Raw genomic sequence first — 27477 nt, forward strand, 5'->3', positions numbered from 1 at the left:
ATGCTATACATATGTACTATGGCGTGCTATGATTATATACAATGCAATTATAGTGCTGTCTACACAACATGCTATAAGTCTGTATCAAATGCTATCTAAGTCTACAGAAATGCTATCTAAGGGGGTAGGGTAAGTGCTATGGGCCATGATGGAGTCTGAAAAGGTGGGTTTTCAGACTACGGCGGAAGATTGGGAGTGATGCTGCAGTTCTGACTGCAATGGGAAGTGCATTCCACAGTTTTGGAGCCACAAGGGAGAAGAGTTTGGGACGTGTGGAGCGTTGTCCCGGCGTTTTTAGTGAGGGTACTTCCAGCTTCCCTGCGTTGGCTGATCTGAGTGCGCGGGAGGGTTTGTAGGGTTCAATCATACTTGCAATCGACAAATTCGACAAATTCGACAATCGACAAATTCAAAATTCAACACTACAGTGGTGCTCAAAGTAACCTATTTCATGTCAAAAACTCCCAGAATTATATGTAATGCTGCGGACCCCCATCTGAAAATGTGTTAAAACGTTTAATCTTTTACGATTTTTCAAAATTAGCACATCTACAAGCTCGTAGTGGTGCCGCCGCGTTATGAGAGAGAGAGAGACATGATTTTATGTACTTTACCTAGTATTTGTATTTGTGGATACTTCAAATACACATATTGTACTGTTGACTCCACTACATTAACCCATTAAGACCTGAGACCAGATTCTGCAAAATGTTTTCAGTCTCAGGACAACTCAATAATGGATGGAATATATATTTATTCAATACAAATGAGCAATATATTTATTATGGTTTGGCGATGAATTGGATCTGCTTTTTAGGTAGTGAGATCAAGTTCATCAGTCCCAACCATAGGGACTCCGAATCCCCCGTACCTAAACTGCAGATCCAAAACGACAGGTGGTAGCGGGGGTGGAGGAGGGTGAGACAGGTGGTAGCTGGGGTGGAGGAGGGTGAGACAGGTGATAGCTGGGGTGGAGGAGGGTGAGACAGGTATAGATATGTTTAATATTTAATGTTTTCTACTGTGTTGTTTTCTCATCAGATTCCCATCGTCTCACTCTGGACCCAAACACAGCAAGCAGAACAGTCTGTCTGTCTGACGACAACAGGAAGGTCACAAGGTCAAAGAGGGGGGAGGAGCTTCAGTCATACGCTGACCACCCAGATAGATTTGGTGATGGTGATGGTCAGGTTCTGTGTTCAGAGGGTCTTTCTGGAGGCCGTTACCTGTGGGAGGTAGAGGGGAGGAGAATGGTTGTGATAGGAGGGGCTTACAGAGCAATCAGCAGGAGAGGAGAGGATAGGAGGCTTGGATACAATGATCATTCCTGGAGTCTGTTCTGTAGTAGAGGCAGTTACATTGTCCTTCACAATAGTAGGGCGACTGACCTCCCTGTTGTTCCCTCTGTCTCCAGCAGAGCAGTGGATGAGAGCGGTCAGCCTGTCCACAGAGTAGCAGTTTATCTAGACTGCCCTGCAGGGACTCTGTCCTTCTATGAACTCACTGACTCACTGAGACACATTTATACCTTCCAGAACGCATTCACTGAAGCTCTCTACCCTGGGTTTATGGTTTATGATGACTCCTCAGTGTGTCTTCGTGAGGGTCTCTGATGAGAGAGAGCGAGCTAGCTGTTTTGGGGTCAGTTTTTACAACCATAGATTTTTGATCTATGGTGATTTAGATTTGTCAAAACGATGATAAAAAAACAAATGGACCAGGTGTACATACTGTATTTAATGTTCTTGCACAGTATTGATGTATAAAAGTACATTGTAAATGTCTAGTGTTTCATAAGCAGATCCACATTTTTTATTCCTAATGCTCTGAAGCATTTCTGAAACCATAACATCAAATAAATGTTTATTCATGAGAGAAGTTTCTCTGGATTTATTTCTATGTAGGTTTGGGTGAGTTTGTGTCAAGATGCACTGACGTGGTGCCGGGGACCCCCAGGGGTCCTTTAGGGGGTCCGGGGACCCCCAGGGGTCCTTCAGGGGGTTCAGAATCACAATGAAGATGATTCTGCAGTTTCTATTAGCTAGGATTATCCATTGATGATGTCACTGGTGGACGGGTTTCTGAACTTGCAATTACAGTTAAAATTGTAATTGTAATGCAAAAGAGCTGGCTAAATACTGTTCTGTCTCAGCTACTATGGGCATTGTTTCATTGGCTTAAAAGAACCCAAAACAAACATACTGTCTAATAGTGTCAAGTAATAGTATGTCAACAATGTGCTATATATATATATATATAGGCTATATATATTTATTTGTTCTTCTTTTCCCTCTGGCACGTGCAGCAGCTATATCTGGTTGGACCATATAATGTATAACCTAATTCTGATCAGTGTTTGGGTCTATTGTATTACGCCTCTTGTGCAGATCCAAGTGTGTGTGTGTGTGTGTGTGTGTGTGTGTGTGTGTGTGTGTGTGTGTGTGTGTGTGTGTGTGTGTGTCAAATGAAATCAAGGGCTGCTGATGGACATGACATTGAGCATGTAATGTCAGAGCACCGCCGCTGGAGGGCGCTGCTGTGTAATGTAATCTTCCAAAGGAACAGAAGAGAACACAGGGACAGGGTTGCCATGTCTGATAATTATAATGGACTGTCTTTGTAAATTTGTTGCTTGTAAATATTGCAAGATTCATTTTGCAGGTTGTGTTTTGTGGGGGCTTATTGTTTCTAAAGTGTATTTGTTTATCTGCTCTTGTTTATTTGCTCTTGTTTTCTGCAATGCACTTTTTTCTGGACTGCCTAAGAAAACAACTGACAGATTACAACTTGTCCAAAATGCAGCAGCCAGAGTTTTAACTAAAACTAAGATGAGAGAACATATTACTCCAGTTTTAGCTTCACTGCATTGGCTTCCGGTTGTTTTTAGGATTGATTTTAAAATTATTTTACTTGTTTATAAAGCTCTCAATGGTCTCGCACGGTCACACCTTCCTATACCTACATGACTGCCTGCCTAAATATGTCCCAAACCGCCCCCTAAGGTCTTCCACTGCTGGCCTGCTCTAAAAAATACGGGGTAGCAGCTTTCTGCTTCTAAGGGCCGACGGCGTGGAACTAAGGGCCGATTCATACTCCTATTTTACCGCTGTTTCGGCGCTGTAGTGCCGAAATGATTTCGGCTTGTCAGAAAATGTCAGTAGCACCGAAGAGACGACTTTAGGACGGTACCCGCCCCCCCGAACCTCAAATGACGTCAAATTGTAGGCTCTACAGCGCCGAACCGACTTTTATTCGGCTCTAAAATAGGAGTATGAATCGGCCCAAACTCCCACTGTACCTTTGACAGGCAGCCTCTGTAGACATTTTTAAAGCACAGCTCAAGACCCACTCTTGCTTTTAATTGATCTTTAAATGTTTTGTTATTCATGTCCTCACTGTATTGCATTACTGCTCTTGTTTTTTAATGTTTATGCCTTGCTTTTCTTTTATTTCTTTCTCCATTGCTCTGTAAAGCACTTTGAGCTGCATTTCATGTCATGAAAGGTGCTATCTAGCACCTTTCATGACATGAAACACATTTGCATTTGTATAATACAAATAAAGTTGTATTATTATTATTATTAAAGTGTAGTTGTTTATTTGGGCTTGTTTCTAAAGTGTAGTTGTTTATTTGGTCTTGTTTTCGTAGATGTGGTCGCTTGTTTATTTGGCCATATCTGGCAACACTGCTTCTGGGGCAGCACTTCCGTCTAAAGAACAAGGTTAGTCTTCCAGGTTACTTCCGGGGTGCTAGCATGCACAACCTTCAGAATAAGATAATAAAATAAAATATGAACTCCAGTGGAAAGCATTTATTCATTCAGATAAATTAAAGTTAATGTTATGTGTTATAAATGTTAATAAAAATACACAAACATAATTTCGTTATATATTTTCGTGTAAGTTATTGTTTTAATGTGCAAATTAATCGTTTTTGTTTGCTCTAGAGCATACCTTTATTCTGAAAAGGTCGGCCACAGGAAGTCTTATCCTTGCTTCCTCATCCTGCCAGGTACGCCAGGTGTTACTGAGCCCTGGTCCAACTTCATCACTCCCGTGAGACGGTTTACTGTTCCCAGCAAATAAACAACACGACGTAACTACTAGTACTCACCGACACAAAGCCTGCTAGACCTTGAGGTAAAAGTTCTATTCTCGAAGCTGGGAAGCGTCTCAGCTCCACAACTTCTCTCTAACTATTTTACTATTAAATGAAATTAATCCAACCAGATTGACGCAGGCAAAACCCGGAAATGCCGTAGTAGATAGAGTATATCTGTGTTATTGACACACATCTGTAACAAAAGCACAGACTGTGAGCTCAAAGCCAGTTAACTGACCAAGTTATGTTCTATTTACTTATAGCTCTGGCCAACGGCATAGAGACTGAGATACTATTTACTTATAGCTCTGACCAACGGCATAGATACTGAGCTACTATTTACTTATAGCTCTGGCCAACGGCATTACAACGGCATAGAGACTGAGCTACTATTTACTTATGGTGAAAAGGGTGAGTGAAGACATCCCACCCCGAAAGTCCAGACAACTCACCCCGGTGAGTTGTCTTCACTTTCTGAGACGGCAGGGTGAGTTGGGGTGAGTTGTCTGAACTTTTCGCTGAGACAACTCACCCCGGAAAGTGAAGACATCTCATCGGTTCCTACTTCCTATAGCCCCTCTCGGAAGCCCCTGGGTCAGCCCAATCCGAACCGAACCGGGCTGACCCGTAGGGTCCCTGTGCGGTGATGTGTTTTCGTATGGAGATGATGGAACGCGGACATAAATACCTTCGGTAACGTGGTTTCTACGCTGTTTGAGGGCTTCTGTTCGTTTGAGTTATTCTGAATGTGTGAACTATAAGTACCTATAAATACCGCTGCGAATTCTCCTGTGCCGCGGAAGCCGTTAAGTATTTTTAATCTTTGTTTGACCGATTTGGAAGCTTTGATTCCTCTCTTCCTGCCTTGTTTATTGACATCCAATTGTACCGCCTCCCGCTGCGGGGTTGGCTTGTGCCGCTGTGCGTGGCTACGTCCCTGCCTCTGAGTTGCTCTGTCATACCTATAGCGCCACTAGCTAGCCAGATAGGCGGTACAATGAGGTGTCAATGAACAAGGAAGAAGAGAAGAATCAAAGCGACCAAATCGGTCCGCAGCGTAATTTATAGGTACTTATAGTTCACACATTGAGAATCACTCAATCGAACAGAAGCCCTCAAACAGCGCAGAAAGGACGTATCCGACGTATTTATGTTTATTTATGTTCGCGTACCAGGTGGCAGGGTAGAGGTGGACCCCATGGTAACTGGGTCTCAAAAATGTTTGCCCTTGCCCTGCAAAAAGACCAACGGTAACATTTATATATGGGTGAGTTTGGATATGTGCACCGGGAGCGGGAGAGTTTGTTTTGCAGTGTGCTCAGTGCGCTATCCGAACGCACCCCTACAGTACACACACACACACACACACACACACACACACACACACACACACACACACACACACACACACACACACACACACACACACACACAGTACACCTTAGGTTTGTGTACATAAATGACATGACAGCTGCAGGTGGGTGTGGGAGTACAAACTTAAACTGAATTTGGGTATGAGAAGTGTTTCCTGATGCATGTAACTTCAACCATGCAGCTTATTGTGTTCAGTCTTTTGACTCTTTTCACATCAAATAATGAAGCTGACATGTTAATATCATGTGTTTGTAACAGAATCCACCATGGGGACACTTAAGCAGCGCATGTTGGACACTCTGGATCAGCTGCTTCACGATGAGTTTGACACGTTCAAGTGGCATCTTCTACAAGAGCCTGGAAAGGTTCTCAAGCCGTGTGATCTGCAGAACGCCAAGAGGACAGACACAGTGGACCTGATCGCGCAGAGCTACCCTGGTAGAGAAACTCAGATCATGCTGAATGTTCTGACAAAGATATACAGGATTGATCTAGTGGAGAGGTTTAAAACCAAACCAACAGGTAGGTGAAGAGAGGATAGATATTTTAAGTTTATAACTTAATATTATATTAAAACACCCTTGTAGATTGTAACTAGAAATGTCGCAATTTAAAAAAAGTGTGGTTGCCGCAGTCGCTTATATAACCTCTGTCACAGACAGGTCTCCAGGTCACCTCCTCCTCTTCTAATTTATATAACCTCTGTCACAGACAGGTCTCCAGGTCTCCTCCTCTTCTAATTTATATAACCTCTGTCACAGACAGGTCTCCAGGTCACCCTCCTCCTCCGAGACCCGCTAGCCCAGAAAGAGGAAGGCCGAGGAAGAGGAGGAAGCAGGGTACGTTGGTTTTTAACCCTACAACACTAAACACAATTATGTTTTCTGACGCACGCACACACGCACACACACACACGCACGGAGGCGGACCCAATGGGAGGTTGTGTCTCCACTCTGACCAATCACTGTCTCACATTTCAGCTTTGACAGGAGAAGAGAAGGCAAGACGAGAGAGAGAAGCCAAACTGAGAGGTAAGGTGTGTGTGTGTGTGTGTGTGTGTGTGTGTGTGTGTGTGTGTGTGTGTGTGTGTGTGTGTGTGTGTGTGTGTGTGTGTGTGTGTGTGTGTGTGTGTGTTTGTTCTTTATATAATCAGGTTAAGAATGAGATGAGTTTTGTGTGATTTAGGAATGAGTTGTTCCTGAGCTATTGAGCCAGCGTTGGTCATTGCATCTGTATGTATTTTTGTTGCCAAGGCAATTCCCCGTCCGGGCGGACTTAACCCATTTTGGGCGGGAGCACCTTTTTGGTGTTTTAAACAATTACATTTCGAGGTCGACATTTAAAAAATGTTCTGACGGTTTTCTGAAAGATGTTTCTGTATCAGTGGTGCTCAATATTTAATGTCAAGAACCCCAAAAAATATATGTAATTGGCTGCCGAACCCCATCTGAAAATATGTTGTTCCAGGAACCCCTCAGAAGCAAAGATTTGAGTTAAAAACGTTCGCTCTGAAAGAATATATATTCAAAGATTTTTGCCACATTTTCATGATTTTTCAAAAATAGCAGACCTACAAGTTCGTGCCACACTATGAGCTTGTAGATCTGTTTTTTTCAATAGCTAAAGTGTAACATTACACTTAAAACACCAAAAGGGGCTCCCGTCCAAAATGGGTTAAACCCTGTTGTTGTTGTTGCGTGCTAACGGTAGGCGGTTAAGAAAACGTCTCCATTTGGCCACCCCGACAGATAAGCCTTCCGTTTGTTCACTACAGGTCTGTTGGAGAGAACATCAGGGTATGAAGAACAACTTCAACGCAACATGAGCAGTACATATCGGAGTGTAAGTTCGGTCACAAGGCTTCAGGTTGTGTTTGAAAAGATCTTCATCTGGCTCTACAATGTAGACATCGAAGACACAGACATCCACAGCCACCATGAGGTCAGACAGATGGAGATGAAGAAGCCAGGAGAGGGAACCCTAATCCAACTCATTGAAATGTTCAAAGACCGTTCTGGAGTAATCGTAAGAACAGTGCTGACCGTTGGCTGTGCAGGAATTGGCAAAACTTTCCTCGTGCACAAATTTGTGTCTGACTGGGCCAAGAAATGTTTCCCCCAAGATCCACACCTCGTGTTCCCGCTCAAGTTCCGCCAGTTAAATCTGCTCAAGGGGGAAAAGTTTCGTTTGGCACAGCTAATTCACCGCTGCATCGTGGAAACCAGATTCATTGAGGAAGACATTCTTAATGACATATTTAACGAATTGCAGAAGTCAGTAGACTACAACGAGAGCCCCTTCAAAGTCATGATGGTTATGGATGGATATGATGAAAATATTTTGCCATTCGATTTCAAAGCAAATTTTGGACCCATGAACTTGGTGGATTCGTACCCAGTGGAACATCTGCTTGTAAACCTCATCAAGAGAGAGCTGCTCCCCTCTGCTCACATCTGGATAACCTCACGACCTGCAGCAGTCAAACAGATTCCTATGGCGTTTGTTAACAGAATGACAGAAGTACGAGGCTTCATTGAAGATGACCAGAAGAAGGAGTTCTTCACGAAGAGCATCAGTGATGAGAACCAGGCCAGCTCAATCTTCTCACACATCCAGAAATCAAAGATGCTCCACACCATGTGTGAAATCCCAGTCTTCTGTTGGTTCCTTGCTAGAGTTGTGCAGAACACGTGGATGACAGACAAGCTGCCCAAAACCCTGGTTGAGCTGTTCTGCCACTTCCTGATGGGCGAGACACTGCGGGAGAAGATGAAGGATCCTTCACTAAACAATGAAGACAAAGAGAAGCTCATAAAGGATGCAGGAGAAGTTCTTCTGGACCTGGGAAAGCTGGCGTTTGACCAACTGGACAAAGGAGGAATCATTTTCTATGAGAAAGACCTGAAAGCGTGTGGTCTTGATGTGATCAAGGACTTGCGGATCTCTGGCTTTTGCACAACCTTCTTCAAAGAAGACGACACGTTCTTCAAGAAAACTGTCTACTGCTTCGTTCATCTGAGCCTCCAGGAGTTTCTGGCTGCAGTCTACCTGTTCCACTGCTTCACTCAGAAGAACATGGAGGTCCTGAAGACATTCCTGGGATATGGGAGATTCAACAGTGACAGTTCCCTGTCTGACTTCCTGAAGGCTGCTATGATGAAAACCCTGATGAGTGAGAGTGGACAACTGGACCTCTTTGTCCGCTTCCTTCATGGTCTCTCACTGCAGTCCAACCAGAGTCTGTTAGGAGGCCTGCTGGGTCAGACAGAGAACAGTCCAGAGGAGATCCAGAGAGTCATCGACAACCTGAAGGAGATGAATGATCGCAGTGCCTCTCCTGACAGATGTATCAACATCTTCCAATGTCTGATGGAGATGAACGACCCGTCAGTCAGTCAGGGGATCCAACAGTACCTGGAGTCAGAGAGCAGATCAGGGAAGAAACTCTCTGTGACCCAGTGTTCAGCTCTGGCCTCAATGCTCCTGATGTCAGAGCAGCTTCTGGAGGAGTTTGACCTGGACAAATACAACACAGACAAGGCGGGGCGACAGAGACTGATCCCAGCTGTGAGGAACTGCACAACAGCCAGGTTAGCAGTCCTGTGAATAACAACATGACTGAGCACCATTCCCTCATATATTACTACTATATTCATCCATTACAAATTAATACAAATAATAAACGGACATGCACGCACGCACACACACATGCGTACTGTACACACGCATGGATGGACGCACACACGCACATGCACACACTCACACGCACATGCACACACAGAGGTGGAATCATCACAAATTAAAAGCCTGCTTGGTCACAACAGGTGGTTCATTCTGCAGTGTTTAATGTAAACCAGTGGTTCTCAAACCAAGGACTTTGTATAAATAAATATGTATTATGTAACAGACCATAATTGTAACCATTATTATTTATTATTATTCATTATTATGTAACCATAATTAATTGTTAAATGTTAATTTATTATTGTCAATTAATTTACTTAACCCATTCTGACCTGAGATCAAATTCTAAAAATGTCTTCTACATCCTGACAGTTTTCTGAAAAAGCTATGTTTCTATGTCAGTCGTTCTTCGATTTTTCAAAAATAGCAGACCTACAAGCTTGTAGCGCGCCACTCGGTGGCGCGCTATGAGCTTGTAGATCTGCTTTTCAATAGCTAAAGCATAACATAATGCCAACACCAAAAGGGGTTTCCGCCCAAAATGGGTTAAATATGTTTTTGAAAATAGCTGATCTGCAACCTCACCATGTGACACAATGTGAGCTTGTAGATCTGCAATAGAAGATCTCTCAGTTTACTTCCTTAACCTGTTTTGATCGTCTCTGATTTTACATTTAATCTGTCATTACAGACTTGTTGGTTTTGGCAAAGACCTCAAGAAGGAACACATTGAAGTTGTGGCTTCAGCTCTCAGTTCTAATCCGTCCCATCTGAGACACCTGGACATCAGTTACAACCACCTGGAGCCAAATATGGACCTGCTGTGTGACGCACTGAGGAGTCCACATTGTAGACTGGAGACTCTACGGTCAGATATGTTTTATTTATTATGTGATTATACTATTCATATTGTGGTGAGGCTTTATTGGTAGAGTGTGAATAAGGTTGATATCATAGTAACACACTTCTATTATAAGAAGATTTGGTGACCCTCTGCAGTAACTCGGAGGACCCCCTCGGGGTCCCGGACCCCCTGTTGAAGACCCCTGCTCTACAGCATTGGTTGTCAAACAAACAAACTCCATGCTGTCTGGCGTTCTGGTTCCCATAATAAAAGACAAAGTTGGGAAAGTAGGGAGTATAGATAACTACAGACCCATAGCTCTTGCTAGTATTGTGTCCAAAGTACTAGAAAAACTACTCCTTGATAGACTAAGTATTTACATTTCCACCACTGACAATCAGTTTGGCTTCAAGCCCAAACATAGTACAGACTTATGTATTTACGCTCTGAAAGAAGCAGTGGAGACCTATAGAAGGCAGGGCTCTGCTATGCTGGTTGGTTTTATTGATGCGTCGAGAGCCTTTGACCGAATCCATCACTACAAGCTTTTTAATAAGCTCAAGCTTAGGGGTGTGCCAAAATGTTTATTACGCATTCTTGTCTACTGGTATGCTAACCAGAAAATGCAGGTAAAATGGGGGAGCACATTATCCACCCCTTTTAGGGTGGGTAATGGCGTCAGGCAGGGGGGGATTTTATCCCCAGCCCTCTTCAATTTATATATGGACGGCCTGTCAATGCAGCTGGGGGGGGGTGCAGAACAGGTTGTATGATGGGTGATAGCCTAATTAATCATTTTATGTACGCGGATGACCTTGCCATACTTTCCCCAAGTAGCAGTGGTTTCCAACAGCTACTCAATATATGTACAAATTACGGTATTGACTTTGATATTCAGTATAATGCCAAGAAGAGCATGATACTCATATGTAGAACTAAAGAAGATCTGGAACTTAAGTTTCCTGCCTTTCATCTGTCTGGTCAAACTATGGGTGTGTCCAAAATTACAAAATATCTTGGGCATATCATAACAGATACCTTAGAGGATGACGAGGACATGTTTAGACAGAGGAGAATGCTTTATGTACAAGCCAACATGTTGGTCCGTAAATTTCACCATTGTACTACGGATGTTAAGGTAAACCTCTTTAGAGCTTATTGCACCCCTCTCTACACAGCTCCACTGTGGGTAAAGTACAAGAAGGAGAGCTTACGCAAACTGCAAGTAGCCTATAATGACTGTCTTCGTATACTGTTAAAAAAACCAAGGAGCACTAGAGCCAGTGGGCTTTTCTGTTCATTGGGACTCACTACTTTCATGGCTCTGTTGAGGAACTTGACATTTAAATTCATGAGCAGGCTGGATCGCTCACTGAATGGACTCATTGGTCAGTTGACAGACCCAGGCCGTAGTTCTGTAAGGTACACTTCTACCATCAGAGGACACTGGTATAAGAGCCTCGCCTAGAGTAGTAACCTCTTGGGCTGGGTAAATGTACTGTATTTTTTTATTTATTTTTATTTGTATTCTCCTATTTGTGATGTACTGTCTTACCCTGTGGGCCACGAGCCTGTAATAAAGTTTATATATTTTAGTATTCCCAAATTGACACGTATTTGTCTGCAGATCCTCATCTGAAAATATGTTCTGCTAGGGACCCCCCATCTGAAAATATGTTCTGCTAGGGACCCCCCATCTGAAAATATGTTCTGCTAGGGACCCCCCATCTGAGAATATGTTCTGCTAGGGACCCCCCATCTGAAAATATGTTCTGCTCGGGACCCCCCATCTGAAAATAAGTTTAGAAGTTTTTTTAATGTATTTTTTATGATTGATTACGAAACATCTGTCCAAAACATCGGCATCGCATCGGCATCGGTGGTGTAGGTCTCTCCCAAATCGGCATCGGACCCAAAAATATGGCATCGGTCGGGCATCGGTTGTGATCATTTTAATTTATACGATATATGATCCAAAAAGCGTTCATATTTTGCGGGAGAGACGGATGAGGAGCAGAAATGAAGCGCCAGCATATCGATCCGTTCATAACCACGGAGAGCGCCCTGGATTAGGAGATACGAGTCATTCTTTCCGTCGCGCTAACATGTAAGTCAACGGTAAGCTAATATGAGCCCAGAGCGTTAGCATACGGCAGCCGAAAGGCGAACGGGCCCAAAAAAAAAAAGGAACAATTCTGAATATTCTTATCTCGCCCCGTATCATTGAGGATGTGCTAGGACGTCCACAGACGTCTAAGGCTCAGCTCGGTTCGAATCCCTATGACGTTCCCAGGCGTCCTATGTACAGATTGTGTTAAGAGAACATTTTAGCATTGTCCAAGATTCATCAACATGTTTAAAAAATTGCCGATAATACAAATAATTGTATTGTCTTTTGCTCCAGCAGATGTCCTTCTTGTGTCTGTGACATCACCAGTTATCAGCTTCACTGTCTTCTATCCAGAATAATGTCTTTTATAGCAGACAATCAAACATGTGGTGTTTTATTTCTCATTTAGACTGATGAACTGCTGGTTGTCAGAGAGAAGCTGTGAACTTCTGGCCTCAGCTCTCAGATTGAATGCTCATCTGAGAGAATTAGACTTGACCTTCAACGTCTTGCCGGTGTCTGGACTGGAGAACTTCTCTGGACTGGAAACGCTCAAGTGAGTAGACTCTGTCTGTCTGTCTGTCTGTCTGTCTGTCTGTCTGTCTGTGTGTCTGTCTGTCTGTCTGTCTGTCTGTCTGTCTGTCTGTCTGTCTGTCTGTCTGTCTGTCTGTCTGTCTGTCTGTCTGTCTGTCTGTCTGTCTGTCCGTCCGTCCGTCCGTCCGTCCGTCCGTCCGTCCGTCCGTCCGTCCGTCCGTCCGTCCGTCCGTCCGTCCGTCCGTCCGTCCGTCCGTCCGTCCGTCCGTCCGTCCGTCCGTCCGTCCGTCCGTCCGTCCGTCCGTCCGTCCGTCCGTCCGTCCGTCCGTCCGTCCGTCCGTCCGTCCGTCCGTCCGTCCGTCCGTCCGTCCGTCCGCCCGCCCGCCCGCCCGCCTGCCTGCCTGCCTGAAAAAACATACTGTTGTAGCATACTTCACATGTAATGATGAAACTCAACTATCACTTCTACAAGCTCAAATAGCAGATAAGCTCAAATAGCAGATCTACATGCTCAAATGGCAGATCTACAAGCTCAAATTGCAGGTCTAACAGGACACAGAAGGTTCCCTTTCAGTCATTTCATGACAGTTTCTCAGCAGCACATAATGTTGCGGTTCCATTTGAGTGTCCTCAGTGTATCGTTGTATGACCACAGCCTGCTGGCCAGTACCATGGGAAGAAATCATATTAGAAATGTAAATACAACAAGTATTTCTAAGTCCTCTGGTCCAAGCCAGGTGGCAGTGAGTTTGTCCGGTCAGGCTGCCTGCCCTGGTGAAGATAATGGTAGCAGAAACACTGTAGTGTCAGAGACGTTGTGTTAGACAGTCAGACATTGATGCATTGTTGTTCTACTTCCTACAGAGTGAAACATGGAGGAGAACTCTGGACTAATCCTCAACTCCCTACACAATGTGAGTGTCTGTCTGTCTGTCTGTCTGTCTGTCTGTCTGTCTGTCTGTCTGTCTGTCTGTCTCTGTCTGCTATGTGTTGCTACTGGCATTTGCAGTGGTGGAAAGTAAAGTACTCAGAAAACAGAAAAGTACATTTTGTAGAATCTGGTCTGATCTGATCTTAACAGCAACGTTTAGATTTTAGTTTAGTCATAAACTTTTGAATAAAACTTAATTGAGTTTTAGTAGTCATCTGAAATGTTTTTGTGTTGGTCTAGTTTTAGTTGACTAAATATCATGAGATTTTAGTCGACTAAATATAAAATGTATTTAGTCGACTAAAATGTATTTTGGCGGCCTTGATGTTGTCATATAGTAATGGTTGATTTTACACTTGGTCGCATGCTGAAAATAACAGATCTACAAGTTCACAACGCGTTGCAATGCAACACTTGTCATCACTTGTCTTTTAGTTCTACTGGTTCTCTTCTCCACTAGTCCCTCGACTCCCTCCCTAACATTTTTGTCTAGTTTTTATTTGTTGACGAAATTGTCAGTATATTTAATTTTAAATTCAACACTACAGTGGTGCTGTTCATGTCAAAAACTCCCAGAATTATCCAATCCAATCCAATCCACTTTATTTATATAGCACGTTTTAAAACTCAGAGTTTACAAAGTGCTGTACAGGAGAAAAAATAAAATAAAAACAAGTGCACTAAAGCTACCACACAACAGCGAGAAAACAAAGTACAAACAGTGACAACAACTGAGACACATTACAGAAAACAACAGAAAAAACAACAGCATCACAGACAGTGAGACAAAACATATACAAGGACCAAAGGAACTCAAGCGGGGTAATATCAGGTGGTAGCACAGGTGGAGGAGGGAGAGACGGGTCGTAGCTGGGCTGGTGGAGGGTGAGACATGTGGTAGATGGGGTGGAGGAGGGTGAGACAGGTATAAATATGTTTAATATTTAATGTTTTTTACTGTGTTGTTTTCTCATCAGATTCCCATCGTCTCACTCTGGACCCAAACACAGCAAGCAGAAAACTCTGTCTGTCTGACGACAACAGGAAGGTCACAAGGTCAGAGGGGGAGGAGCTTCAGTCATACGCTGACCACCCTGATAGATTTGGTGATGATGATGATCAGGTTCTGTGTTCAGAGGGTCTTTCTGGAGGCCGTTACCTGTGGGAGGTAGAGAGTAGGGGAACGGTTAGCATAGGAGGGGCTTACAGACCAATCAGCAGGAGAGGAGAGGATAGGAGGCTTGGACACAATGATCATTCCTGGAGTCTGGACTGTGAGAGAGTCAGTTACTATGTCTATCACAATAGTAGGGTGACTACCCTCCCTGTTCGTCCCTCTGTCTCCAGCAGAGCAGTGGATGAGAGCGGTGAGTCTGTCTACAGAGTAGCAGTTTATCTAGACTGCCCTGCAGGGACTCTGTCCTTCTATGAAGTATCCTCTGACTCACTGAGACACATTTATACCTTCCAGAGCACGTTCACTGAAGCTCTCTACCCTGCGTTTAGGGTTCCTTTTGATGACTCCTCAGTGTGTCTTTGTGAGGACGGACAACGTCTCTGATGAGAGAGAGAGAAATGTTTTGGGGTCATTTTTACAACCATAGATTTTTGATCTATGGTGATTTAGATTTGTCAAAACGATGATAAAAAAACAAATGGACCAGTTGTACATACTGTATTTAATGTTCTTGTACAGTATTGATGTATAAAAGTACATTGTAAATGTCTAGTGTTTCATGAGCAGATCCACATTTTATATTCCTAATGCTCTGAAGCATTTCTGAAACCATAACATCAAATAAATGTTTATTCATGAGAGAAGTTTCTCTGGATTTATTTCTATGTAGGTTTGGGTGAGTTTGTCAAGATGCACTGAGGTGGTGCCGGGGACCCCCAGGGGTCCTTTAGGGGGGTCCAGGGGTCCTTTAGGGACCCCCAGGGGTCCTTTAGGGGGTTTCTGGGGTCCGTGGACCTCCTTCAGCGGGGTCCAGGGGTCCTTTAGGGACCCCCAGGGGTCCTTCGGGGGGGTCCAGGGGGTCCGTGGACCCCCAGGGGTCCTTCGGGGGGTTCAGAATCACAATGAAGATGATTCTGCAGTTTCTATTAGCTAGGATTACCCACCGATGATGTCACTGATGGACTTGGTTTGTAACTTGCAATTACAGTTAAAACACAAAATAAAAAGTGTGTGTGTGTGTGTGGGGGGGGGGGGGGGGCTGTGTGTGTGTCAAATGAAATCAAGGGCTGCTGATGGACATGACATTGAGCATGTAATGTCAGAGCACCGCCGCTGGAGGGCGCTGCTGTGTAATGTAATCTTCAAAAGGAACAGAAGAGAACACATGGGTTGCCATGTCTGATAATTATAAGTGACTGTCTTTGTAAATGTGTTGCTTGTGAATATTGCAAGATTTATTTTGCAGGTTGTGTTTTGTGGGGGCTTATTGTTTCTAAAGTGTAGTTGTTTATTTGCTCTTGTTTTCTGCAATGCACTTTTTTCGAGACTGCCTAAGAAAACAACTGACAGATTACAACTTGTCCAAAATGCAGCAGCCAGAGTTTTTGTCTCTGTAGACATTTTTAAAGCACAGCTCAAGACCCACTCTTGCTTTTAATTGATCTTTTAAATGTTTTGTTATTCATGTCCTCACTGTTTTGCATTACTGCTCTTGTTTTTTAATGTTTATGCCTTGCTTTTCTTTTATTTCTTTCTCCACAGTAAAGCACTTTGAGCTGCATTGCATGTCATGGAAAGGTGCTATCTTTGTATAGCATCTTTCATGACATGAACACATTTGTATAATACAAATAAAGTTGTATTATTATTATGAAAGTGTAGTTGTTTATTTGGTCTTGTTTCTAAAGTGTAGTTGTTTATTTGGTCTTGTTTCTAAAGTGTAGTTGTTTATTTGGTCTTGTTTCTAAAGTGTAGTTGTTTATTTGGTCTTGTTTCTAAAGTGTAGATGTTTATTTGGTCTTGTTTCTAAAGTGTAGTTGTTTATTTGGTCTTGTTTCTAAAGTGTAGTTGTTTATTCGGTCTTGTTTCTAAAGTGTAGATGTTTATTTGGTCTTGTTTCTAAAGTGTAGTTGTTTATTTGGTCTTGTTTCTAAATTGTAGTTGTTTATTTGGTCTTGTTTCTAAAGTGTAGTTGTTTATTTGGTCTTGTTTCTAAAGTGTAGTTGTTTATTTGGTCTTGTTTCTAAAGTGTAGTTGTTTATGTGTACTCGTCTCATTCAGTTGTGAAAACAGACACTTGGGAAAGAGCTAGGCTATTGATTGATTGATTGATTGATTGAATACTGTGTTAACAGGCTTTGGGCCAATTAGCCCCTATAGGGTCTATAATCTTGTTTCCATTGTGGTCTGTATAATATCAGAATCGGTCAGAATCGATATCGGCAGATATGACCCTGCAAATAATCAGAGATCAGATAATCGGTCATAATTTCATAATCGAGCGCCCCTAATAATAATAATGTGACAGTGTTGTTTTTGGCAGAAATGTTTGATTTAGTCATATAGTCTCTTGAATAGTTTTAATTTTGTTTTAGTCACATTTTAGTCACCTGGAATGTTTTAGCATTAGTCTAGTTTTAGTCGACTAAATATAAGATTTTTGTCAACTAAATCTACAGTTGATTTAGTCGACTAAAATGTATTTTGGTGGGCCTTGATGCCATCATAATGACAGTTTTTTTTCACTTGCTGAAAATAGCAGATCTACAAACTCATGAGCTTGCAGATCTGCTATTTTCAGCAAGTGTAAAATGACTTATAGTGGATCTCTTGTCCACTAGTCCCTTCCTAACATTTTAGTCTAGTTTTTATATTTGTTGACCAAATTGTCAGTATATAAAAAAGTCTTAGTTTTAGTCATCATGGCTTACTTTTCATGTAGTTTCCATGTAGTTTTCGTCAGTGGAAAAAGGTAGTCGACGAACATTTTTCGTCTTAAGTTTTAGTCGACGAAAACAACACTGGTCTGTGAGCCACACTGGTCTGTGAGCCACACACTGGTCTGTGAGCCACACACTGGTCTGTGAGCCACACACTGGTCTGTGAGCCACACTGGTCTGTGAGCCACACACTGGTCTGTGAGCCACACACTGGTCTGTGAGCCACACTGGTCTGTGAGCCACACTGGTCTGTGAGCCACACACTGGTCTGTGAGCCACACACTGGTCTGTGAGCCACACACTGGTCTGTGAGCCACACACTGGTCTGTGAGCCACACACTGGTCTGTGAGCCACACACTGGTCTGTGAGCCACACTGGTCTGTGAGCCACACACTGGTCTGTGAGCCCCACTGGTTGCTCAGTGCGGGCACTCGGCACACCCGGTGCGCAGCGCACTGGATTTTCGAACGAGTGCACTGAATAAACGAACGACAAGAGAGCACACCAGTGCGTTCAGGGCGCATTTCCGAACGCACCCGGTTATTTCTTCCATAATTCTAACCCAATAATATGAGGTTATATTTTCTATAAGTTATAGAAGATATAACCTCATATTATTGGGTTAGAGTTATAGTCCATAACTCTAACCCAATAATATGAGGTTATATCTCCCCTTCCTGCCGGAAGGCAGCATGCAGGATAATTGCTTTTTCTGAAGTCTCCTGAACTTGGAATGCAGCAGTTCTGCAGTGTAAAGCATTACACTTGTTTACAAGAGGGTCCACCATGTTCAATTCATCAAAACATTTAGAGACGTACAAATAGACACTTCTAGGCTATATAGTTAAAGAACAGAACAGGAATTCATCATAAAGGAAGCAAAAAGGGAAAAGAAACATATACAGTGAGGTGGAAAAGTGGGCAGGGGTGAGGTGGGTTCGGGGGGGGTGAGGCCAAGTAGGAGCCTGACCAGTTTGTTTTGGGAGGTCTGGAGCCTTGTTTTAAGGGCCTTTGAGGTGCTGTGGTATCAAGAGGTGGATGCATAATCAAAGAAACCTTGTACGAGGGCTCCTGTTAAGGTCTTCAAGGTGTTTTTCTTGACCAGTGAGGAGATCCTAGAAGGAATCTTGTTCTTTGATTGACTTTTTTGATTACGTTGGTGGCCATTTTATCACCCGAAAGATTGGCCTCCAGGATGGAACCTAGGTAGGTAATTTCCTCTTTTCGTGTGATAATATTGTCACCCAGAGTGGGTGACAATATTATCACACGAAAAGCCAAAAAACAAAACAACCAAGAAGCCATTTGCCTCGCTGAGATTACTATTAGATCCAAAGAGAATGGATTCAGTTTTTCACAGGGAAGGATCGGAAATCCACCGCGGTTGAAAAATGATGAAAATGATGTTTTATACAGTATTTATATGAGTCACACGAGTAAATATATGAAAATAAATTATGGTTTCACACGCACACACGCACGCACGCACCCACCCACACACACACACACACACACACACACACACACACACACACACACACACACACACACAGTCTAAATTTACTTTTTTGGGTCTCAAGAAAAAAAAAACCTCTGGAAACCTCGGCTGTATTATCTGTGTTCTCCCATCAAACAGGAAAGACCCCCCCCACACCCAAGAAGCCCCCACCCCTTCCTCCCTGCCTGTAGCCCCGCCCCTCCCTGCCTGTAGCCCCGCCCCTCCCTGCCCTATCTCATGCATTAGCAGCAAAAACATCACCAAAAAAATGCATCATTGTAAAAAAAAAAAAAAGAAAAAAAAAAATAGCCTCTAATAGTTGTGTCGTGTTGTGTGTGCGCGCGCATGCGTGTGCGCGCGCGCGTGTATGCGTGTGTGTGTTTCCCCCTCCTCTCCACACACGGATGTTGCGGTTTAGAAACAAACGGACAACAAACCAAACAACATGAGAAAGATTTGATTTACAAACCCTCTGTTTTCACACACTCACGGCGCGCACACGCACACACGCGCGCGCACACACACACACACACACACACACACACACACACACGGTACTGTTACTACTAGTATTAATAATATTAGTATTAATTAGTGGGATTGTTTTGGTGGAGCTGAAAGAGAGAGAAGGACATTTTAAGGAGAACGGAACGCAGCGATCCGTAACTATGGACTTTGGGAAAGTGCGTGTGTGTCCGTTTGTCTGTGCGTGTGTTTGTGTGTGTGCGTGTGAGCGTTTTGCGTGTGAAATTAGAGAACGTTAACAATGAACTAAAGAGCATGAAACTAGGAGACAGCAGCACGTGAAAGTGTGTGTGTGTGTGTGTGTGCATGGGTGCGTGTGAGTGTGTGTTAAGGTTCTATCAGTGAAGTAAAGAGTAAACTATGATATAATGAAACGAGTCTACCGCAGCGACTCTGTCCAGAGGCTCACAGGAGCTTCACAGAGTCACCGCCTGGTGGCGCTGTCTCCTCATCAGACTGCTGCTACTGTCCACACTGCAGGGTAAGACACACATTATTATTATTATCATTATTATTATTATTGAGGGACCAAGAAGTCACGAAGTGACTTTGGTCACTTATTGTTTTTGTGTTTTTTTTCTTCTTCTTCCGCCAAACATAGCTGACTGAACGGTGCAGTCTGTTTATAATCTGGTAGAGGTCCATGCCAAACGGTGACTATGCGAAGCCCATGACCTTTGGCCAAAGGGTGGCGCTATAGCACTCAATTGAAAATGCAAACTTTGGTGCATATCTCATGAACCGTTTGACCGTTGGCAATGAAAAACAGTTGAAATGTCTCTCCTCCCAGGATCTTTGATCGGAATGCACAAAAACGTCCACACGTGGACTTTGGACCTATACAAGATCGTAGTAAAAAAAATTATGAGCCAATGAAAATTGCTCATTTGTGAAAATTGGCCAAAGGGGGGCGCTATAGTGACTGTAAAAACAGTCATAACTCATATTGTTTGGCCAAAATCCATGGCACTTGTTTCCACACCTTGACTCATGGGGAACACATCTGTCACTTTGACAGGTAAGCCCCGCCCTCAGATTCTCCGCCATTTTGAGCAGTTTGAATGCTTATACCTGATTTTCTGCCTGGATTTTGAGCAATTTGCGTGAAACGTCCTACACACAATCTATGGACCATATTATCTGAAATCATTTTTTATTTGACCAAGGCATACCATGCTAACGGTGTTAGCGCGTTAGCATCACACAGCTTACAGGCTCAGTATGTTGCATGATTAGAACACTTTCAAACATGACAATCCAAACGTTTTTAATGTGGGATGTTCTGGTGAGTTGGTGATCACATAGACCTAGAATGCCTGTGATCATTTAATTATACTTCGTAAATTTTCATGTATCATAGGCATAGATACGTCTCACTGAAATCCTGTTCGGGCTTAAAACCGACGGCCTAAATGTGATAAATGCTCCGTTTGTACTCACCCATTAAATAATTCCAAAGACGTGGTCCTCTAGTTTTATATCCATGTGAAAGTTCTGGCACAAAACGCGTATTTAGTGAATTATCTCCACTTTTTCAACAGATGCACACGGACATCTTTCTCTCCGGGCGAGGGGGGGCCGGAACAATAGATGAACTGATTTTACAAATACGTCCTGTTTACCGCAGACGTCATCACCAATTGACCAGGGAAACACAAAAGTTTGGGTCACACAATTGGCAGGTGGTGTGATTAATTACCCAGCACCTATCGCAAAGCACCTGCCAATTGTGTGACCCAAACTTTTGTGTTTCCCTGGTCAATTGGTGATGACGTCTGCGGTAAACAGGACGTATTGGTAAAATCAGTTCATCTATTGTTCCGGCCCCCCTCGCCCGGAGAGAAAGGCGTCCGTGTGCATCTGTTGAAAAAGTGGAGATAATTCACTAAATACGCGTTTTGTGCCAGCACTTTCACATGGATATAAAACTAGAGGACCATTTTTCTCTCCACGTCTTTGGAATTATTTAATGGGTGAGTACAAACGGAGCATTTATCACATTTAGGCCGCACATGTTAAAGTTCTACCAGAAATCAAGGAGGGTGATCTATGGCTCTGTATGTGAAATACTGTATAACTATGTATGAAACAACAAGAGCCGTTCTAGGGCTAGTGATCACAGAGGATTGTGTATTTTATCAACCTGGGATTTTATAATAGGCTATACATTGTGTTTATAGTCACTAATATAGTGACACATAGTCACTAATTAACTAACAGTCATTAATTAACTGTTTAGTCCTAACAGTCATTAGTATTTCCAGAGTTGAAAACATGTTCCTATAAACAGCAGACCTACAAGCTCACTCACGTTGTGAGCTTGTAGATCTGATATGTGCCTCTATTTAAAATGTCTTGATGTCATATTCAACCGCAGGCCTTTATTTATTTAAGTTAACCTAAAAAATGTCTTCATTGTCACTAACAGCCCTACGAGTTCCTCTGCTGTAGTAGCAGCCACCGGGGACACCGGGGAGCAAAGACGAGTTTCCAAAATCTGTGCCTCCTCCTCCTCCTCCTCCTCCTCGGAGCTAAAGCGAGCCAGCAGCAACACTCCTCTCTCCTCCTCCTCCTCCTCCTCCTCCGTCTGTCCCTCCATTCGACAACTCACGGAAAAGTTTAGCAGCAGCAGCGCCTGCGGTGGATCAGCGACTCACAGGACGCGCCGAGACCCAGGGAGAGACGTCTGTCCGCCGGCGAGAAGCAGCTCCCTGCTAGGGAGAGGGAACTCTGTGGGAGAGAGAGAGAAGTCCCTGCTAGGGAGAGGGAACTCTGTGGGAGAGGGAGAGAACTCCCTGCTAGGGAGAGGGAACTCTGTGCGAGAGAGAGATAACTCCCTGCGAGAGAGAAGCCTGTCGGGGACAAACAACCACATTGATCCGCGGGGAAGAAGCAGCTCCCTGTCGGGGACAAACGGCAGCTCCGGTCGGCGGGGGAGAGAGAGAGGGGGGAGGGGGGGGACGGAGGAGGCCGGGGGGGGGAGAAGTGAGGGAACGGGGGAGGGGGCAGACGCTGTGGCTCCCTTCCACCAGGACACTAGCAGTAGCAGCAGTAGTAATAGTATTACTGTTGTTGTTGTTGTTGTTACTGCTTGTATAACTAATACTACTACTAGGCCCAGTGTTACTGCTGCTAGCAGCAGTACTAGTTGTACTGTTGCTGCAGCCACTCATAGTACTAATAGTAGTAATGATAGTACTATTGTGTCTGCTGCTGGTAGTTTACCGCCCCATGGTACCGACACACCGGCTGCTTCTCCTCTTCTGACCCAAACTCACCGACCGATAACATTTCACTCTGCGACGGATTCAACGACGGCAACGACCGCATCGGGCTCGGACTCCGACAAGGAGAAGAAGAAGGAGGAGGAGGAGGAGGAGAAGGAGAAGAAGGAGAATAAGGAGAAGGATAAGAAGGAGAGAAGGAAAACGACGGGAGACTTTCCGTGCGTGGAGCGATGCGGTGCTTCACAACGTTCCAGCAACGCGTTTAGAAACACTGAGGAGGAGGAAAGTGTGTTTGTCCGCGTCTGTAAGAACCACAGAACGTCCTCCTCTCTTCGCCATCGTCACCACGCTGACACCTGGCCCAGCGTCACCAAGATACGACAGCTGTTCGGCGAGAGACAGGCCAGCAGCAGTATTGGCGTCACTAGACAGCGACAGAGTAGCGCCCGAGGAGACGCCAGGCTAGCAGCGCCCAGACCCGATCCTTCGTCTTCTTGTTGTTGTTCTTCTTCTGACGACAGCGATGACGGAGACTTAAAAACGGCGACATCGGTGGAGGCGGGCCGTGGCGGGAAGCAGTCTGAACACAGACTTGACAGACAGGACAGTGACGGTCACAGGGCTGACAGTGACAGGGCTGACAGTGACAGGGGTGACAGTGACAGGGGTGACGGTCAGCGGCGTCCTGACCACACTAGCCTGCCCCTGGCGGAGCCCCCGCCCCACAACACAGCCTCCGCTCCAACCAGCAGCACCAGCTGCTCTGTATCTGGAGGAAGAAGGGACGAAGGCCCCCCTAGCGTGGACTCGTACCCTCAACCTCCTGACCCTCAGACGCTGTGCTCTGACCAGGAGGCGAGCGGCGGCAGCAGGCACCGTCCAGCAGTGATTAGAGCTGACAGACCTACTACCGTCCCCGACGCGCTCAGGACTGCAGTTATTGGCTCACCTCCTCCTAGCCTGCGAGGCCCTCCTGCTGCCCCTGCCACCTCCTCCTCCTCCTCCTCCACCTCCTCCTCTGTGTTCCAGACGACAGCAGCAGCAGAGACTCACAGCGTGGTGGAGAAGCAGGAGGCGCGAGCAGCAGGAGCAGAGGAGGAGGACAGGAGGAGGAGGCTCCACTGTGATAGTTTACATTCCTCACATAACTTCTCCACCACCTCCTCCTCCTCCACCACCTCCACCTCCTCTGCCACCACCTCCTCCTCCTCTCTCCTTCCAGACTCATATAAACGCTCTAATCCAGGTAGGCCTGTCACGATGATTACGTAATCACCCTTACACGCTCCAGAGAAAACGTGTGCTAACATCCTGGATTATGTGGGCTAAAATCCTGGATTATGAGGGCTAAAATCCTGGATTATGTGGGCTAAAATCCTGGATTATGTGGGCTAAAATCCTGGATTATGAGGCTAAAACCGTTGATTATGTGGGCTAAAACCCTTGATTATGTGGGCTAAAATCCTGGATTATGAGCCTAAAATCCTTGATATTGAAATATGCAGGGGTTTTAGGCCCCTATGTCAGTTTTTATGGTGAAATTGCGTTAAATTGAGAAATATGCAAACAGTTGCACAATATGTGAAATATGAGAAGTTGAAAAAATATGCGGGAAAATTGGGAAATATGAGAAAAGATCAGTTGGGAAATATGCAAACTATCTGCGCCAATGGTGCAGCGCCATTTGGCTGATTTCGCGTGAAAGTCTGCAATCGCATATTAAATCACATTTTTCTGGAGGGTCTAATAATTATGAATTGTTACTTAATAATTATTTGAGATAATCATCATTGTTTTCCCATCATGGTCATCATCGTTTCCATGTTGAAAAATGCTCAAACTAATATCAACAAGCAGAAATGGCTAATCTACAATCTTAAAACGCGCCACTTCGTGACGCTATTTCCACTATCTAACTATAAATGCACCACGAGTCTGTCTGTCTGTACGACTTCACATTCGACACACACGTTCCACCCCCCCCCCCTTACCCAACGGGTATTATTAGGTCCATTAGGTTCATATTTTCCAAAGTTCACGATGAAATGGTTAATGGTTACTCTTTGTGTGACATCCCTGGCTCTAGGGGGCGCCACCGTTCCTCTGGGCTCCCACTGGACGTTCAGCTCCGGAGAGGAAGAGGAGGAGCTAACCAGGATAGGAGGAGTCAGGGGAGGAGTCCCAGAGCGAGGGGGAGGAGTCAGAGGTAAGCCTTACATAATTGCCTAAATAGCAAGACATTTGCATAATCGTCACAATCGTTCCCACGTCGGATGTTCATATATTTTCGAACATATAAATTCTCATGTCAGTAATTTCTTTGTATGTTTAAAGGACCACTTCACCAATTTTCAACCTATCTTCATATAATTGGTCCTCACTAACGTTCATGATGAAATACCACCATTCTTTTCTACTCTGTCTGTCTCATAGGAGGGATGTGGGCAGTTCAGAAACCTGTCTGTGTCTCATAATAATAATAATAATTATTATTATTATACCTAACGGGTATGCACTGGACACATGTCTTGATGGCTATGAGGTGGCGAAAGCTTGTCCTGCATAGCAACGGTTGCTAAACTATTTGGGCTAATTCTTTAGTGTACATAAGTACAGAGTGCCGTGATATTTTCCCCCTAAAACATGACTATCAGGTGTTGTGATTATTCTATGAGGATGATTATGATTATCTTTACAGAAAGTGATAATAAAGTCACTAAGGTAGCCCGTCTTAAAGTTTAAGTGCAATTTCCCGTCCCCAGTCCGCGGAGGAGGCGGGGCTTATCTCTCCCGCGGTAAGAATGGCTGGTGGGGAGGCGGAGCCAAGGGGGGCGTCGGCCGGTCGTCGGGCAGCGAGGACGACCCTCTAGGACCCAGCGGAGGAGGAGGCAGAGACCAGGTGAGAGGAGGAGCACATTTAGACCTGAGGACCTAAATGAGGACCTCATAGCTGTTTGTAGATCTGCTATTTGTGAAAATTTGTGAAAACGTGTCTAAATCTTTGAATATATATTCTTTCACAGCAAACTTATTTGACTCATATATTTGCCCCCCCCCACACCCAGAAGCAAAGATTTGAGTTCAAATGGTTCGCTCTGAAATAATTTATATTCAAAGATTTGTGTCACATTTTCACGATTTTTCCAGTCCTGAAAAAGGGGGCGGTTCCCGTCCTGAAAAAGGGGGCGGTTCCCGTCCTGAAAAAGGGGGCGGTTCCCGTCCTGAAAGGGGGCGGTTCCCGTCCTGAAAAAGGGGCGGTTCCCGTCCTGAAAGGGGGTGGTTCCCGTCCTGAAAGGGGCGGTTCCCGTCCTGAAAAAGGGGGCGGTTCCCGTCCTGAAAGGGGGCGGTTCCCGTCCTGAAAAAGGGGGCGGTTCCCGTCCTGAAAGGGGCGGTTCCCGTCCTGAAAAAGGGGCGGTTCCCGTCCTGAAAGGGGGCGGTTCCCGTCCTGAAAAAGGGGCGGTTCCCGTCCTGAAAGGGGGCGGTTCCCGTCCTGAAAGGGGGCGGTTCCCGTCCTGAAAGGGGCGGTTCCCGTCCTGAATTGGGTTTTTGCGTCGCCAGGTGCGCCGACGCTCGCTGAGGAAGAAGAAGAAGGTGGGCGGGGCCCCGGAGCGCCGGGGGGGCGGCGACCACCACCACGATGACCGTGACGGCGGCGAATCAGAAGACAGCGGCGACGGCTGTGGGGGCGTGGTGAGCATGGAACACACCCACAAACACCGGCAGGTAAAAATCTACCATTGAGAGAGAGAGAAGAAATTAAGATTTTAGTTTCAGTCATTTATAAGGAATGTTTTATTCTCAGTCTAGTTTTAGACAACTAAATATCACAAGATATTAGTCTACTAAATATACAGTTGATTTAGTCGACTGTAAAATGTATTTTGGCGGGCCTTGATGCCGTCGTAATGGCTGATTTTACACAAATAGCCGATCTACAAGCTCGGTGTGACGCATTGTGAGCTTGTAGATCGGCTATTAACCCTGTGAGAACCACTGACATAGAAACATAGGGTTTAACCCTGTGAGAACCACTGATATACAAACATAGGGTTTAACCCTGTGAGAACCACTGATATAGAAACATGAGGTTTAACCCTGTGAGAACCACTGATATATAAACATGAGGTTTAACCCTGTGAGAACCACTGACATAGAAACATAGGGTTTAACCCTGTGAGAACCACTGATATAGAAACATGAGGTTTTAACCCTGTGAGAACCACTGACATAGAAACATAGGGTTTAACCCTGTGAGAACCACTGATATAGAAACATGAGGTTTAACCCTGTGAGAACCACTGATATAGAAACATGAGGTTTAACCCTGTGAGAACCACTGACATAGAAACATAGGGTTTAACCCTGTGAGAACCACTGATATAGAAACATGAGGTTTAACCATGTGAGAACCACTGATATAGAAACATGAGGTTTTAACCCTGTGATAACCACTGATATATAAACATGAGGGTTTAACCCTGTGAGTACCACTGATATAGAAACATGAGGTTTAACCCTGTGAGAACCACTGATATAGAAACATGAGGTTTAACCCTGTGAGAACCACTGATATAGAAACATGAGGTTTTAACCCTGTGATAACCACTGATATATAAACATGAGGGTTCAACCCGGTGAGAACCACTGATATAGAAACATGAGGTTTTAACCCTGTGAGAACCACTGATATATAAACATGAGGGTTCAACCCTGTGAGAACCACTGATATAGAAACATAGGGTTTAACCCT

At 44.5% G+C, this 27477-nt stretch overlaps 2 protein-coding genes across 2 annotated transcripts in view; both read left to right on the forward strand.

The window, feature by feature from the left end:
* Nucleotides 1–5742: 5742 nt before the first annotated feature.
* LOC310863926 (NLR family CARD domain-containing protein 3-like) lies at nt 5743–14967 on the forward strand (the record flags this gene model as incomplete). Its single annotated transcript, XM_083772461.1, has 9 exons — nt 5743–5998; nt 6250–6315; nt 6457–6507; nt 7251–9066; nt 9852–10028; nt 12524–12670; nt 13513–13562; nt 14557–14754; nt 14927–14967. The coding sequence occupies 9 exons, from the start codon at nt 5743–5745 to the stop codon at nt 14965–14967; spliced, it is 2802 nt and encodes a 933-aa protein (XP_083628587.1).
* A 7557-nt stretch (nt 14968–22524) lies between these two features.
* Nucleotides 22525–27477, forward strand: part of arhgef17 (Rho guanine nucleotide exchange factor (GEF) 17) — an 81300-nt gene continuing 76347 nt past the window's right edge. The window contains exons 1-4 of the mRNA XM_083772462.1: nt 22525–23973; nt 24814–24933; nt 25490–25626; nt 26286–26450. Of these exons, the coding sequence (XP_083628588.1) occupies nt 26424–26450 (27 nt within the window). The 5' untranslated portion in view covers nt 22525–23973; nt 24814–24933; nt 25490–25626; nt 26286–26423. The remainder of the gene's footprint in view (nt 23974–24813; nt 24934–25489; nt 25627–26285; nt 26451–27477) is intronic.

Source organism: Protomyctophum parallelum (assembly GCF_964188405.1).
Source record: "Protomyctophum parallelum genome assembly, chromosome: 9".
NCBI classification, from domain to species: domain Eukaryota; kingdom Metazoa; phylum Chordata; class Actinopteri; order Myctophiformes; family Myctophidae; genus Protomyctophum; species Protomyctophum parallelum.